Source organism: Pseudochaenichthys georgianus, chromosome 10 (assembly GCF_902827115.2).
Source record: "Pseudochaenichthys georgianus chromosome 10, fPseGeo1.2, whole genome shotgun sequence".
Taxonomy (NCBI): domain Eukaryota; kingdom Metazoa; phylum Chordata; class Actinopteri; order Perciformes; family Channichthyidae; genus Pseudochaenichthys; species Pseudochaenichthys georgianus.
In genome coordinates this window covers 20,763,253-20,779,022 of record NC_047512.1, presented here as the reverse complement: position 1 = coordinate 20,779,022, position 15,770 = coordinate 20,763,253, and the positions used below count along the sequence as shown (strand labels likewise).

The 15,770-nt window shown below is 43.6% G+C and overlaps 1 protein-coding gene across 1 annotated transcript in view; it reads left to right on the top strand.

The window, feature by feature from the left end:
• The window catches only part of LOC117453601 (cadherin-related tumor suppressor-like), a 221,288-nt gene extending 206,431 nt beyond the window's left edge, over positions 1 to 14,857 (top strand). Inside the window, 4 exon segments of the mRNA XM_071204485.1 lie at positions 7,045 to 7,103; positions 8,210 to 8,263; positions 10,440 to 10,537; positions 12,047 to 14,857. Coding sequence (XP_071060586.1) covers positions 7,045 to 7,103; positions 8,210 to 8,263; positions 10,440 to 10,537; positions 12,047 to 12,474 — 639 coding nt within the window. The 3' untranslated portion in view covers positions 12,475 to 14,857.
• The last annotated feature ends 913 nt before the right edge of the window (positions 14,858 to 15,770 follow it).

Here is a 15,770-nt window from a genome sequence, read left to right as displayed (position 1 = left end):
AGAGCAGAGGGTTTCAGCGGAGGCAGAAAATACTTTGATTTTGTTTCCGTTTTTTTCTTAAAAGACGGCCGAAATGATCACATCTAAACCTCCCATCTCTCTGTTTTTAAAATGGAGATGTTTACTGTTAAACCTGGCCGTCTCGTTTTAACATTACTATGGATACGTTAAGTGAAAGAAGAACTTAAGAAAAACTTTCCCATTCTCCGATCCTCGGAGCGCAGCACAATGGACTCCAGACAGAGGAAGCGCTCCGGAGGAGGGAGGCTATGGAGGCTTTGCTTTTATCTAGCGTGCTTCTCCTGTGCGTCCGCTCAGCTCAGCTATTCCGTATCGGAGGAACTAAACCCGGGATCTGTCGTTGGGAATATTGCTAAAGATTTGAGCCTTTCTGCTCAGGGGATTGTACAGAGGAGGTTGCGAGTGGTCTCGGAATCATCAACGCAGTATTTTGAGGTAAAGCAGGAGACCGGCGAGTTGGTTATCAAACAAAAAATTGACAGGGAGCAAATGTGCGAATTAAGTCCAGTATGTTCACTACACCTTCAAATACTACTGGAGGATCCTTTAGATATTCATCGAGTCGTGGTGGACATTCTGGATGTGAATGACAATGCACCGCAGTTTTCTAACAGCAACATTTCTCTGGAGATATCAGAGGCGGCCGCTCCAGGCACAAAGTTCCGTTTGGAGAGCGCACACGACCCAGATGTGGGTACAAACTCGTTGCGCACTTACCATCTCGCAGAAAATGACTTTTTTATTTTGAATGTCGAGACGAAAAGTGACGGAAGTAAGTTTCCAGAGCTAATGGTAAATAAACCTATTGACAGGGAGACGCAGGCCTCGTTTCGCCTGTTGCTCATTGCTGTAGATGGGGGTCAGCCCGAGAAATCTGGCTCAACACTAATGCTCATAAAAATTCTGGATGTAAATGACAATGCGCCTATCTTTGATGAGCAGAAAAAGAAAGTTATGCTTTTAGAAAATGTGGCAAGTGGCACTTTAGTTACGAAATTGAACGCAACTGACGCGGATTCGGGTAACAACGGAGACATATCTTTTCTGTTTAGTAAATACTCACAGGAACGCGTTACCAACATTTTCAGTGTGGATTCTAAAAGCGGGGAGATCCGTGTGAAGGGTAATGTGGATTATGAGAAAGGCAATGCATACCACATCACAGTGCAGGCCAGAGATGGTGGCTCCCCCGCCATGGAGGGCTCCTGTAACGTCATAGTGGAAATCATTGATGTGAATGACAACGCACCAGAGGTGACCCTGACATCACTGACCAGTCCTATCAGAGAGGACTCAGCACCAGGGACTGTGATAGCGCTCATAAGTGCTAAGGACCTGGACTCTGATGTTAATGGGCAGGTTACATTAACTATCCAACCAGGTTTGCCATTCAAACTCAATTCAGCTTTTGGCATGCATTACAGCCTCACCACTTCTGGAAATCTGGACCGTGAGACTGTCCCAGAGTACACAGTGGTCATCAAGGCCACTGATGCTGGCTCCCCTCCGCTTTCATCACAAACCACCTTTGTGGTGAAGCTCTCTGATGTGAATGACAATGCCCCCACCTTCTCTCAGCCTTCATACTCTGTGGACATCCCAGAGAACAATGCTCCCAGTGCTCCCATCGCTGCTGTCTCAGCCACTGACCAGGATCTTGGAGAAAATGCTCACATCTCTTACTCCATCCTTCCCAGCATGGTCCAGGGCTCATCCATCTCTTCATACGTCTACATCAACCAAGACAGTGGCCACATCCACAGCATGCGCTCTCTGGATCATGAACAGCTTAAAGCTTTTTGTATTGAGGTGCAGGCCCGGGATGCTGGGGTGCCCCCAAGGACAGCCAATGTTACAGTCCATGTGTTTGTGGTGGATGTGAATGACAATGTGCCAGTGATTGTATACCCCTACTACCCAAAAGACAAAGGGTTAGAGTTCACTGTGCCCCTATCTGCCGACCCAGGGCACCTAATGAATAAACTTGTAGGGGTGGATGCAGACAGTGGGCACAATGCATGGTTGTTTTACTCCATCGCCCCTGGACCAAATGCTGGCATTTTCCGTATTGGACCACACAGCGGTGACCTCCGCACAGCCAGACATTTGGCAGAGGAGGAAGTTGGCTCCACTTATGACATTGTGGTCATTATTCAGGACAATGGTGACCCACCAATGTCCAGCTCTGTGAACATTTCAATAACTGTGGAGGAGAAGGCCACGCCCAAGGATGCTCCTGCAAGCCCCCGCCACACACCCTTCTACCACCGCACTGGGATGTCTGACATTACTTTGTACCTCATCATCGCTTTAGCCTGTGTATCAGGGGTGTCCTTTATCACCTTTGCCGTCCTCATGGTACGCTGCCTTAGGCCCCGTGGCCATGGGCTGGACGACTCGGACTGCAGCTGCTGCTACGGTCGCAACAGGCCCAGCCGCTACCATCAGAGGCCAAGCAAGGACCTGCACCTGCAGCTAAATAGTGATGGTCCCATACGATATATGGAAGTCGTAGGAGACTCCCAGGACCCTCACACACGCACCTACAGGCCGTGCTACTCCACCATATCCAGTCGGAGTGACTTTGTATTTATGAAGACACCAATGATGAGTCACAACAACACACTCAACATGACACTCAGCAGGAAGCAACTTATGAACTCAGCCAGTGAGGTGAGGGATTATGTTTGGGAGCAAGCATGGAATTTCTGGGATATGCTATTGTGGGATACAACCAATACAGGAGGTTCAGTATCTATAGGCATGTTTAAAAAATGCTTTAAGTATATCATGCAGTTATTTGATATTGTAATAGTGCAATACAACAAATTGGTTAAAACATAGTTGTATTGCTTCCACTCTTGACACAGTGCTAAACTAGATGTCCTCTGTCACCTAGCTCTGCAGTATTTTATCTGAAACATTACTTGCAGGAGGATCCTTAAAACAGCTCCTAGAGCTTTGTTGTCCTACTAGACGGGTTTGGGCAGAGAGCATGTTACTATGTAATCTGACCTGAGGCTATAGGAAATGTGGTTACGATCTCTGACTTCCAGTGACTAAACTCACAGTGGGGAACTTTTCTTTATGGATGTGAAAGCTACAGATAAAGAAAGTTAGGCAGAAAGAAGGTAGTTGGAGAAGAAATGTCAAAGGAAGTTGAAAGTGGGAAACATGAGTGTTCCTAACAGATGGAGAGGAGGAGACAGACAGATGAAAATATCCTGCAGTGTTGGCTCAGTGGAAGGGCTCGGAGACAGAGGGTAACAGAATGACAGAGGGAGAGACGGGGGTGAAGGAGAGGAAAAGGGCAAAGGAAACAAAATGGTGAGCTGGGGGGAGCCAAAGAATAAAGAAGTAGCTGAAAAACAGGAATTCATGGGGTCAGTGGCCTGACCCCTGACTTCCTGTTGTCCTCTGAACTTTCTGTGATTGGTTCCAGGATGAGTGAGGCTGTGCGAGCTCTGTACACACATTTCTGTTTTCCATTATTAGATCCTTGGTCAGAAATACCACCTTTTCCATTTGTAAGAGCAGGGTGTCAAAGAAAATCACAACTTATTAAGTGTTTTGATGCAAAGCAAGCACTGTCAGGGAGGATGGCTGACAAAGTGAGGAATTTAATAGTTAAAAAGTACGAGGTTTTCTCATCCTTAACAATAATCCTCGGAGTCTATTCACAGCCATGTCATATTAAATGTTGAGTTTAGTTTAAGGTCAATATTGTTGCCGTGGTGTTTTGGTAATAACAATTTCTTCACCACTCAACAGGGTGTTTACTCTTTTGAATATACATAATATTTTCCTGTTTCTGGTCAGTCTGAATTACATAGCCACTCTCTGTGCTAAATGAGGTTGTCCCTGAGGTCAACAGGGTACCATCTGTCACCCTGTTCTAGTAACACGTGTGCAATGAGGACAACAGAGGAAAAGAGATGAAGGGTTAACAAAGATAAAGGAAAGATGGCTTTTATGCACGTGTGCCACAGCGACAGACAACACAGGCTGTAATGGGTCACGAGCAGTAGGTGTTTATATGCCTGCGTGTGAGATTGTGTGTACAAAGCATCAGGCACAAGGAGCCTCTAGTGGTGTGTAATTTTAAGAGGACCCTGGGGCCTATAGGAGTCCAATTGTCAAGCAATTCCCTCTGCCCTTCTTTGGATCCTCTATTCATTTGCTATGTGCTGTTTTGGCATTCATGTACTAACTCTATAGACGTTTGGAGGCAACATCGTATTGACAGTTTTTCCTAAAAGTAATGGTGAAAAAAGTTTACTTTTTTCCAATTGGCCTTCAAAATGTATGGCACTTGCATTGATGAAGCAAATATTCCCATGATGAATTGAGCCTTCTCACTCAGTGGACACAGAAACATGCCATGTAATCTTGAGTTCATGACTCACCAAGTTGCCTCTTCAATGTCATCTTAGCAATTCTTCCCCTCTCCATTACTAGTACAATCATAGGTTTAAAGCAGGATCTAAATATTCTTATCACCATGTGTTTCAATCTTTGAGTTTAAAAGTTTGGCACGTGCACTTAGTAAGACCAAGTCTTTTGTAAATAAGCTTTTTTTTATGGAAGATGAAGCTGTGTGTTGTGTTACAAATGAGCGCATGCGTTTGTACTGAAGGTTATATGTTGTGTATGTGTGAGGCCCTGTAGGTTATCAGAGCAACAGAACAGACTCAACTTCCTGTTTTCAGGCAAAGCACTAAGTGTAGTCAAAGTTCTTTTAGCATCAATAGCTTGCGTGCTATGAACCTGAATATTACATAAAGAGTACCAGATGGATCTGTATGTGTAAAAGACGTGTTTGCCTTACTGTCCAGCATGCATTTTAAAGATGCTCAGATAATTGGAGCTTAAGTAAATGGATTTGAATCAATCTTTAGTTGAGTGATAGGAAGGCCATCGGTTTGACTTTCCTTTTGAGCAGAAGAGTTTGCATTCTTCTGCTTGTGATGTTTAGGTGCAGTGAGGTGGCCTTCAATGAAGCATGCACCAGCAGTCGGGTCCAGCATGTGTAGTCTATTACCCTTTATGCCGCATGCCTGCAGTGGTATAAGACCATGGAAATGACAAGTGTGTGTCTGTGTGGTGAGAGAGAGTCACACAGCTGGAATGCTGGGCCTCTCTGTGGATGTTTGCTTCCACTCAGTGCTGATCCCTTTCTCTCTCTACCAAAGCTCATACAGACTCTTGTGCCCACGCACATCGTTGAGTCAATTTTTAGACTCCAAACATCAGCCCGGCTCTGCCCTGAAAGGAGTATAAGAGATCAAATATGCCCTCCTCTGCTCATCCTCATCCACTATGGCTTTATGTTGCAATAATGAAAACGTGTAAGTTCTGGCGTTGCATCACTTATCAGGACATTATTAAGCACACTTCTCTTTATCTGACTGTATATTTCCTTTCTTTCGGATGAGAAGAGGTCCACTGTCAGCTATGTTCACTCTACAGTGTATGGACCAGAGGGTTGGTTAATAATTGTTATGAATATTTGCAATTCACACTACCTCCTTCCCTTTGTAGTGTCCATTAGAAAACCAGACTTCATACCACAGTCTCCTCTTTCACTGGCTTTTTTTGTTACAGTTGAGTTCTCTGTAATTGTCTTATGGCACTCACTTGTTTAGTCTGCATTGAGAAAGGAACCATATTCCCTTTTCCACTTGTTTCAACAGCCCTCTTTGCCTTGTCGTTCTCTATGTGCATTCAACGAGTCACCACTCACTGGTGCATTTGTTTCTTGTTTACCTGTATGCTAATAGAGGCTCCAGTCATGACTGTACCTTTTTGTATATATAGGTATTCTCTCGTTCTGTTTTCTCTTCTGCTCTCTTGCTTCTTTCCATCATTCCCTCGGGTAGAACAGCTCTTTTAATAATGCAGCACATCATCCTGCTGGCCTCTTTCTCCAGGGAGCTCTTGTGTGGATTAGGCGGCAGAATCTGGAGCCAAGCCAAGGGTCTATTCACTGCATCACTGCACAACAAGAGAGCATGAGAGAGGGAACGTGGTAGAGAGATGGAAAAGACATGATGGCATGGCCAGTGAGGTAGAGATGGACTAGAGTGCAATGGGCTTGAACACATTCATAGAGAGTCGAAGGGATAGTGGAGAGGCTTTTATCACTGCGGAGCCACCATTGTTTCCTTGCCTCCATAATGTTTTGGTATAAAAATAACAACGCAGCCTTTCAAGGACTCTCTCTGCCCTCTGCATTTATTACAAATATTGTTATAGGAAGCAATGTATTAACTAGCAAGGAATCTCCCCAATCTTTACCGTAAAAAGTTTTAATGGGTTGTCATAGTTTTGTTTTGTCTGTATTTATTTGTGTTTTTGAGGTCATTTAGTGAAAAAATGCTGTTTAAATGTCCTTTGGAGATCTTATGGCCTTATTATACCATAAATAACTCTTTTTTATGTTATCTTTCTTTTTCCTTCTACTTTGAGTCACGTTTTATAAGCTGTGTGTGTGTGTGTGTGTGTGTGTGTGTGTGTGTGTGTGTGTGTGTGTGTGTGTGTGTGTGTGTGTGTGTGTGTGTGTGTGTGTGTGTGTGTGTGTGTGTGTGTGTGTGTGTGTGTGTGTGTGTGTGTGTGTGTGTGTGTGTGTGTGTGTGTGTGTGTGTGTGTGTGTGTGTGTGTGTGTGTGTGTGTGTGTGTGTGTGTGTGTGTGTGTGTGTGTGTGTGTGTGTGTGTGTGTGTGTGTGTGTGCGTGCGTGTGTGTGTTTTTCCCCTGCAGCATTTTATGCTCCACAGCTTTCGGAACAACGTGGATGCCTGAGCATACAGATATGTGTTTCCAACTGTAACCCTTTGTTGAATCTCAAGCATAGAGACACAGAAAATATTTTATAAATCACAGACAGACACATGACATACACCATCACACACAGATGTGTCGACCACAAAGAAACATCTTGCAAACCAAAAGTTACACTTCAAAACCGTCCTGCTATGTCCCGATGAAACACAAGATTCATGTTGCAACTTCTGCTCTCTTCACAGCAAAAGCCCCCCAACAATGACTGGCGCTTCACTCAGGGACAGAGACCCGGACCTAGTGGGTGAGTAAACTGAGACACACACAACCACACAGCGATAAGATGCCCAGTAAAGTCAAGGACATATTATTGTGCTGCACAAGGCAAGCTCATCGTAAAGACTGAGAGAGCGATGAAGGATGAGGAATAAAAACAGGAAGGGGATGGTAGTGAGTGCTGTGACCATAATACCTCGCTGATTGTAAAATACTGAAGAAATCAAAGTCAAAGTGCAACCATTTCAATCTGATTTTGAAAAACATTGTAATGAGCATTTTATAGCATGACCTGCTCAGTGAATTCAGATTCCCGGTTTAGTCTCCTGAATGAGCATCTCTCTGATTTCAGGCTGCTTTATAAAATGGCTGCCGCAGCTCCCACTCCCCTCCCCCTCCCCTCCTCTCCTCTCTGCACTCTCTGAGCCTGCACCATCACTCAGTACTACTGATGACGGACTGTGACCAGAGCTACTGGGGGGATGGGATAGTGTATTTATCCTTCTTCAGCGCTCTTCATTTTCTACCATCTGAGATGTCGTTCTGACTTGCTTGATTGACAACACATGAAACATGTTTCTTTAGTTCACTTGTGTGTTTTAGTGAGAGTGTTCTGTATGTCGATGGTTAATGATTGCTATTTGCCCATATTGTGTGGGCTACAATTGAGTTTTCACAACAATGATTGCACAACACATTCTATGAGTCAAGGCTTCTCCCTGAAACATACCAGCTGGGCAAAATGCTCTGATGAGCCAAGTCAGGAAAATGTTAGACTCATAGCCACACACACACACACACACACACACACACACACACACACACACACACACACACACACACACACACACACACACACACACACACACACACACACACACACACACACACACACACACACACACACACACACACACACACACACACACACACACACACACACACATTCTAGAATTCCACTGGGGTAGGAGGAATACATTGGACATTTTATCTCAGTGGTGGAGAAATAGAAAACTATCTTCCCATTGTTTTTTTAAATAGATATGACAGACTCAACATACAGAGATCTAGAGCACAACATCTCAACATTTCCTTTTTCTTACCTCCATTCTGTATAACTTGTTGTGTTTCTAGTCCCCACATGCCATACGGTACACACATACGATGGACGCCGAAGAGTGGGACAAGGTACTAATTTAGATGTAGACATGTTATGGTCATTTTCTGTCCTTATGAGCTGATCAATGTTTTTTGTCAAGTCACTGTTGGGGGAAAAGGGGACCTGAACACAAATCAGCTGATAAGGGCAGAGAGTGGCTAAAATATTATAGGTAGTGCACTGCAGTTGAGTGCTGTGCTGTGTGTAGATGTACCTAACCAATAGCTTCTGTTAGTCTCCCTGAAAGTTTGATGGGGTTTGTTGATCGATGTGCATAGGCCACAATGCCTGCTGTGGTGTAGAAAGGATTGTGAAACTTTGGATTTTTTGCGTGCAGTGTTTTGTAAAATTGTTATGCCTTTTTATGTGTGCTATATAGTCATTACACTCTGAGAGCTCTTGTTTTCTCTCCTTCTTGGAGACTGACCTACCTTGCAGTGCTGCCTTTGATGTATGTCTGTGATGGTTGTAGCTCAACATCACCACATGTGGTCTTTTCATGTGATTTATCAACAGCAAGAAAGTGACAATGCAGACAGCTGTCCCATCATTGATTTCTTTAAAAGCTGGTACACAGTGAGACTGGCTGAATGGGCCTGAAATAAGTTAAAGTCCAGCAGGTTCTCCACCAACCAACAAGGAAAGCCATCCTTGGAAATAAAACATGTCATGTTAGGTTGCAGAGGAAACACATGGTCCTGTCCTGCTAACCAAGGACAACCATCTGGATCACAGTTCACAATCTTGCCCACAGGAAGTGATAATCCTAACCACAGGAAGTGCTTGACACAACCGCAGGATGTGATAAGTACAGAGAGTTGATCATTTAGCTTAAATGAAGCATTCCTATTTATCTTAAGTGATGTGAAGTGACACAAAATGGCTTCCCTGGCTTTACTGACCTTGCTCGTACCAAGTCTGTCTCATTGGCTGCCTGCTTCTCTGCTTCAGTCTCTCTCTGGCACCAAACTACAATCCACTTCAGAGTTTTGGCAGTAAGATCTGGCAACCTGCTCTTTAACAAATCCCTGTTTTAAGTTAGAATTCCTTTCCCTTTTGCCTTATTGTGTCCTTTACTTTCTCCTAATTCCCTCGAGCAGAGCAATTTGTCAGTTTATTTGTGTTGGTTTTAAATAGAAAAGAGAGAGTTCTTCTTTATCTCACATGTATTCAACATGCCATCTATATATATGTATATACATACAGACCTGTATTGTTCATATATTACTACAGCCTGTGTTTGTCAGAGAGTAGGAAATGAGACCTTGATATGTCTTTTATTTTCCTTTTTGGAGCTGTATCTTTTACCCATGTCCCTGTGGGTTAATGATCTTCCACTAAATGTGCAGGTGGTTTGTTATTACCAAAAACAGTTAAACAACCAATGTATTAAACACACACATTAGGAGGTCAAGAGATTAGTAAAATTGTTCTTGCTCAAGATTATTTTGTGTGACTCCTGCTGGTCTTCTAATCAAATGAAGTGACGTTCGTTAGTTATTTATGGTGACACAGTTTGTCAGTACAATGATGGTAACATAATGCAGTGCGGTGGCCAATCAAACTACCATCTTAAAATCCAAACGGGACTTTAATCAACACACTGGGAACAGGAGCAAAGGGGGTATTAAAGTGTTGGGACCTAGTTGTTAGTTGTTCAGCTTGTGTTGGTGTGGGAATGGAAACAAGGTGAGCATAATACTGCGCAGGTCTGCTTTCTCCTTTGTTGCCCCACATGCAAATCGCAGACTTTACATAAACAAGCCTTTGAAGGTGAGGTTTGCCCAGATGGAAATGTTCAGTGCCTACTGAGCACCACATGTGTGACTATGCAGACAGCTATTTCCTTCAAAGGTGGGACCAATAAATATTTAATCAGATTTACTAGAACACGCAGAGCCCATGGACACACCGGAGAGAGAGTGTGAACATTGTGCTATGTTAACTGTGTTTGAATGCGCAAACACGCTTGCTACTGTGTGCAGACAGACAAAAGTGTGTTTAAGTGTGTGTTTGTTTGGGACACACCCTGTTTTGTGAACTATACGTCATTATTGCTATCCTTGCTGACTTTCCCTCAGGCTGTGTACTTTGCCATCAGCTGCTTTACATCATGAACCACAAACTGCCAAACCTTAGCTAAACACAAACACATTATAGAGGACCAGTTATTCACAGTTGCTCTCTCCTCTTTTTTCGCCACAGTGCAACCGGAGGACCCGAGGTTGCCATGGGAACTGGCCCCTGGCCCCAGCCCCCAACTGAGGCTGAGCAGCTCCAGGCCCTGATGGCTGCAGCTAACGGTGAGTCCTATACCTCGTCATCTTTTTCCTCCCTATCGATTATTCTCTTCTTTTCCAAACCAATTGATATATCTTCACAAGCTTAGTGAGTTTCTTTATTTAGGTTCCTGTTTGGTTGGAGGGCAACTAGCCAGCCTCGCTCATTGATAAAGCTCTCCCGGTCCACATTGATGTTTCCGTGTCGTGATTGAGTGCTGTTAATTATCCAGAGGATAGTCAGACAGTGGACGTAACTACCTGCAGTCCCTCAGATACACAGCACTGTGGTTGTGTTGAATTGAACAACCTTCAGAGGCGCATGTTTCCACTGTACACACTGATGACATGCACAGTGTTTTATAATAGGCAGAAGGCTATAGAGCTACATGGCTCAAATCACAAAATCACAAAATGTCCTCTTTCCACTGCCCTATTTCGCGAATGTGTATCCAGCACTAAGGGGGGATACACATTGATATATCTTTGGGCTGAAACTGTGGAATCCTAAGTCAATAACATGGAAGAATATACATTAAATTGGTGTTGAAAGAAGGCTGAGCAACACCACATAGTGACAGTCAAAGACAACACACACAGATATGACCGAGGGACAAACTTGACCATATTTATTACTAAATAGACTCAAGTCATTGTTTCCACTGTAACTTAAACCACTGACACACCTCCCTCTACGCCCACACAATAACACCCTCCCCCTCTTGGACACTGCACCGGACGTTGTGTGGAATTCTTCTGTCAGAGAGAGAGAGAGAAAAAGGCATAGTGGTAAGCTGCGTGTCAGCACAAATGTAGACAAAAGGAACAGTTATATTGTCATCATTAAGGCAAGACAAAACAGTGATACACACTGAACGTCCTCTCTCTTCTACACTTACTGTCACTGTGTTGAAGCGCAATGCAGGAGTAATCCCGCAATGAATTGACAAAGCACTGTGAATGCAGACAGATTATTAAGTTGTGTTTTCAGTCGCTTGCTTTGGCTCTTTGGAAGCCAGTAAGCATGTCTCTTTTTAGTGTTTATATAGGCGGAGAGGAGCCACGGGATGGGGGAGGGGGCGTTCGTGTCTCAGGCTCTGCAATGCAGGGGCTGTGGGAGAATTATGAGCCGAACAGCTACGTCATGCGCACACACACTCAGGCCATGTGAGATAGACACAGAGGAGGATGCAGGAGAGACATTTCCTCATCTATGTTAAGAACAAAAACATCTGCACACAATCAGCCATTGTGTAACACCTCTTGTGCCTCTTTTTAGCTGAGCCCACTGCAACCTCCTGTTTTGCCTAAGCAGCAGGATATGTTTAACTTTAAATCAAATGCAATTTCTCTGTAATCAAATACCTTATCTTGTAGTTGAACCTCCTTTTAAGACCTATTTCCATTTCTATCTTTTTATATAACACACTGTCATACTAAAACTTTCACATTCTGGTTGTCTAACAAATTTCATCCCTCTCTCCTCTCCCTCCTCACCCCTTATTCCCCCCACTCTGTCTCTCTTCCCCCCAGAAGTGAGCGAGGCTACGGCCACCTTGGGTCCTGGCACCATGGGCCTGAGCACCCGGTACAGCCCCCAGTTCACCCTGCAGCACGTGCCCGACTATCGCCAGAACGTCTACATCCCCGGTAGCACGGCCACCCTCACCTCAAACCCCCAGCAGCAGCAGCAGCAGCAGCAGCAGCAGCAACAGCAGCAGCAGCAGCAACAGCAGCAGCAACAGCAGCAACAGCAGCAGCAGCAGCAGCAGCAGCAGCAGCAGCAGGCCACTGCCCAGCAGGCAGCCCAGCAGGCGCTGCCCCCGGCCCAGATGGCGGCCCAGATGTCGGCCCAGATGTCGGCCCAGATGTCGGCCCAGATGCCGCCCCAGCCCGAGCCCCCCAAGGCCGCCCAGACCCCTGCCTCCAAGAAGAAGTCCACCAAGAAGGAGAAGAAGTAGAGTTCGATGGAGAGAGATGGAGGAAAGATAAACCCGGCCTGATGAGAAATTCAACCCCCCGTACCCCCCCCCCTCCCTCCATTAGGTATCTTACTGCTCTGCTGTCCCTCTTGTTAGCCACGGTCTAACTAACGACAGCAGCACCTTTGACCATGTGGACTTTGGATGGATGTTGATGGTTCTTTGAAAGTGTCTTGAATGTGCCGAAGGCTATTGTTGGTGTTGATTACCCGTGCTGTGCTAAAGGTCTAGTATTGCTCACATAATCTTTGTCAGTAGATAATTTTGGCAGGGTATGGGGGGGGTTATTGTGTTTCTTGTTTTTGTTTTGGCAAATGATCTTGGACATAGAGATTCAGTGTAAGTAACCTTGCTGGGATTACAAGGCTATACGCAGTGATGTATTCAGAGATGAAATGTTAATGTCTTTCATGTTGGATTTATTGTGCTCTTTCCCACGGCGGAAAGACGGCTATTGTAAAGTACTCTAGTTGCCATCCATTAGATTCCTATATAGGATCAGCCTTGCAGGATCTTAAAGCATAAGTCCTGATGATATAAGGCTGTTGTTTGACAGGTATTACAAACTCTTCTGCATGCTCTTTAAGGTTCAAACCACATATACTAGTTTAGAGTTGCAAACTATGCATTTAAAAAGCAAAGAGGAGGACATCCTAAATCTGTTATCCTCCCACCAATCGCATGTCAATAGAATGCACATGTAGCATTTCATTGACTCAAAACAACAAAAAAAAGTTTTGTAATCATAGTTTAAGAAAAATAAGATTTGAACCTCCTGATATTTGTATGACCAGAGCATGCACCCAGAGGACGGGCAGGGAGAGGGTGGGGCGGCATGGTTGAGTCACCAGCCATGCTGTCCTTGCTGGTAGAAGTGTGTCTTATATAACACCAGATGGACACAAACATGTCCTGCTGCCCTGCACCCTTTAGCCTCCCCCTCCACACCCAGATCCTGTCCTCCCCTCACTCACTTCCCCACGTTGGGAGCCAAACAAAGAGAAATGCACTGATCGTAATTTGAAGATGAGATGTAGGGGTAGTAATCACTTCGTTCTTTTGGGAAATGCATAGATGTGGTAAACTTAAATTCTTAGGAGTCCCTGGACACTTTGCAGGAGTATTTACCCCTCACACTCTCAAAGTGTTGAAGAAACTTCTTGATGTGACGCAGAAAGATATGTTTTTCTTTGGGAGATTTAATAGCATAGAGGAATTGTTTGTTTTATGATATGAAGTCTTTACTTTGCCGTCCATCTGTCTGTCAGGCTTCTGGCCGGATACAACTGCATGAGAAAAAGGCAGATTGCAGGCTGGGTCAGGGAAGTGGAGGGGAAGTGGTGAGGGTTACACAGACTCGGTGGACCCCATTACATCAACCGGGGGGGGGAACAACTTGGCTCTACCCACTGAATGTACAGAGGAACCACTGTTGATCTGTCCTTCTCTTAAACTTTCTCTAATGCACTGACCCAGGTAGAGGTCAACAGAGCCAAGCACAGCTGTCCCTGTTGGTGAGGAGATACCACTCGAGAGCCCATTGAAAAAAAAAACCTCAATTAAAATCACTGTAGCCTCTGTACCACTCACCTCTCCCCTCACCCCCTAGTCCTGCGAGGATCTTCCCCACTGTAAATAAACACAAGTCCTGTCGATGGTATGAGCCAGTTGTTTGTATAGTAGGGACAACATCCAACATTTTCAAAATAAAAGTCCCTCTCCACAAAGCGTGGCTTACTACTGGAATGTGTTGCATTTTGTTTTTCAAGAAAAATAAGAAAACCAGTTACAAAAAAAAAAGAATCAATAATGAATAAAAATCTGAGATGTTCTTCAACAGTTTGTGTTGCAATGTAGTAACTAAGCACCATGGAAGCCAACTAACTCTTCAGTGTAAATAAATAATGAAAGACATCTTTAGATAAGTAAACAAAGTGACACACGTAGACTAGTTAACTTGTGATGTGTTGCGCATATTTTTGTGTTCATTTTCTCTCTACTATATTTTATCACCCTGTAAAGAAACAAACAAAACAAAAAAAATATGGAAATGTTTCTATCCTTCTGTAACCTCTTAATGTTCTTTTGCGGTGACCTTTTCTTGTGCATTTGTGAAAGAATGCCTCTCATTCTCTTTCTGTCCATATGAACAAATGATTATAAATATTATATATGTGTCCGTCCGCTGCTGAATTAATACTATTCTATCCTGCTGTATTATCTTTCTTATCAAATGCTTATCTCCCACGCTATTCCCCTGTGTTACTCTCTTATTTTTATGCTAATATTTATATTGCTGTTTTATTTTCTCTTGAACACTGACATTTCAAATAAAACGATTCTGAAATCATTTAAAAACAAATACTTGTGTGTGTTTGTTTTATGCTTATATGTGTAGGTTTAGCAGGCTAGTGTGAGTTAACATTTTGCACCATACATTGCTAATCAATGAGACTCAGCTGTGAAAAGCATCAGATGCAATGTGCTCTTTTCTTCCACTTGTTGTCTGTGACCCATATTCAGCAGGACTGCAGCCCTACTACATTTTCCCACAAAGCTTTGCTCTCTCCGTCCATTTCAGGTGGTCCATGCTCTGTGTAGATAAAAGGGAGTAAAAAGAAGACTCAATGAGGGCACAATATATCATTTCTAATTAAATAACATCAACTTGACAACCTCTTTGACTGCTGTTCCCTTGTCACATGATAAAAGGGAATAATTAATTGGAAAACTTTATTGCTATGCTTCCGGTGATAACATGATTCACAACTATAAACAACAAATCTACTTAATAATGAGTCTAATTAATTTACAAAACCTCATTAGAGATTTAAGAATCACTGCGGTAAAATCAATTTCAGTGAAAGCGTTACCAGAAACAGGGAAACATCTTTTATATTAATTGTATAATGATGTTGTTTATATTTTATTTAGTTGATGAAAACCTAGTAGTACAAATGAGACCTGAAAAAGCCAGTGATGATTTAAAAAAAAACGTTTATAACAGAAATAGCCTAAAAGCTGACCTTATATTTTGTGATGTCTCCTATTATTGAAGAGATGTATGGTAACAAGACATTAAGGAAACTATCTTTACTAAGTGAAATTATTTATACATCTTATTCCACTTGAACTTGCTGTCTCCTCCTTTACCTCATCATACTTTTGAGGAGAGCCACATGTTATTTAGCTCTCCTCTCACAGATCCTGGGGCCACTACAGGGAACATTGCAGCCTGCTCTGGCTCTTTGTGCCTTTCACAAGGTCTTACACAA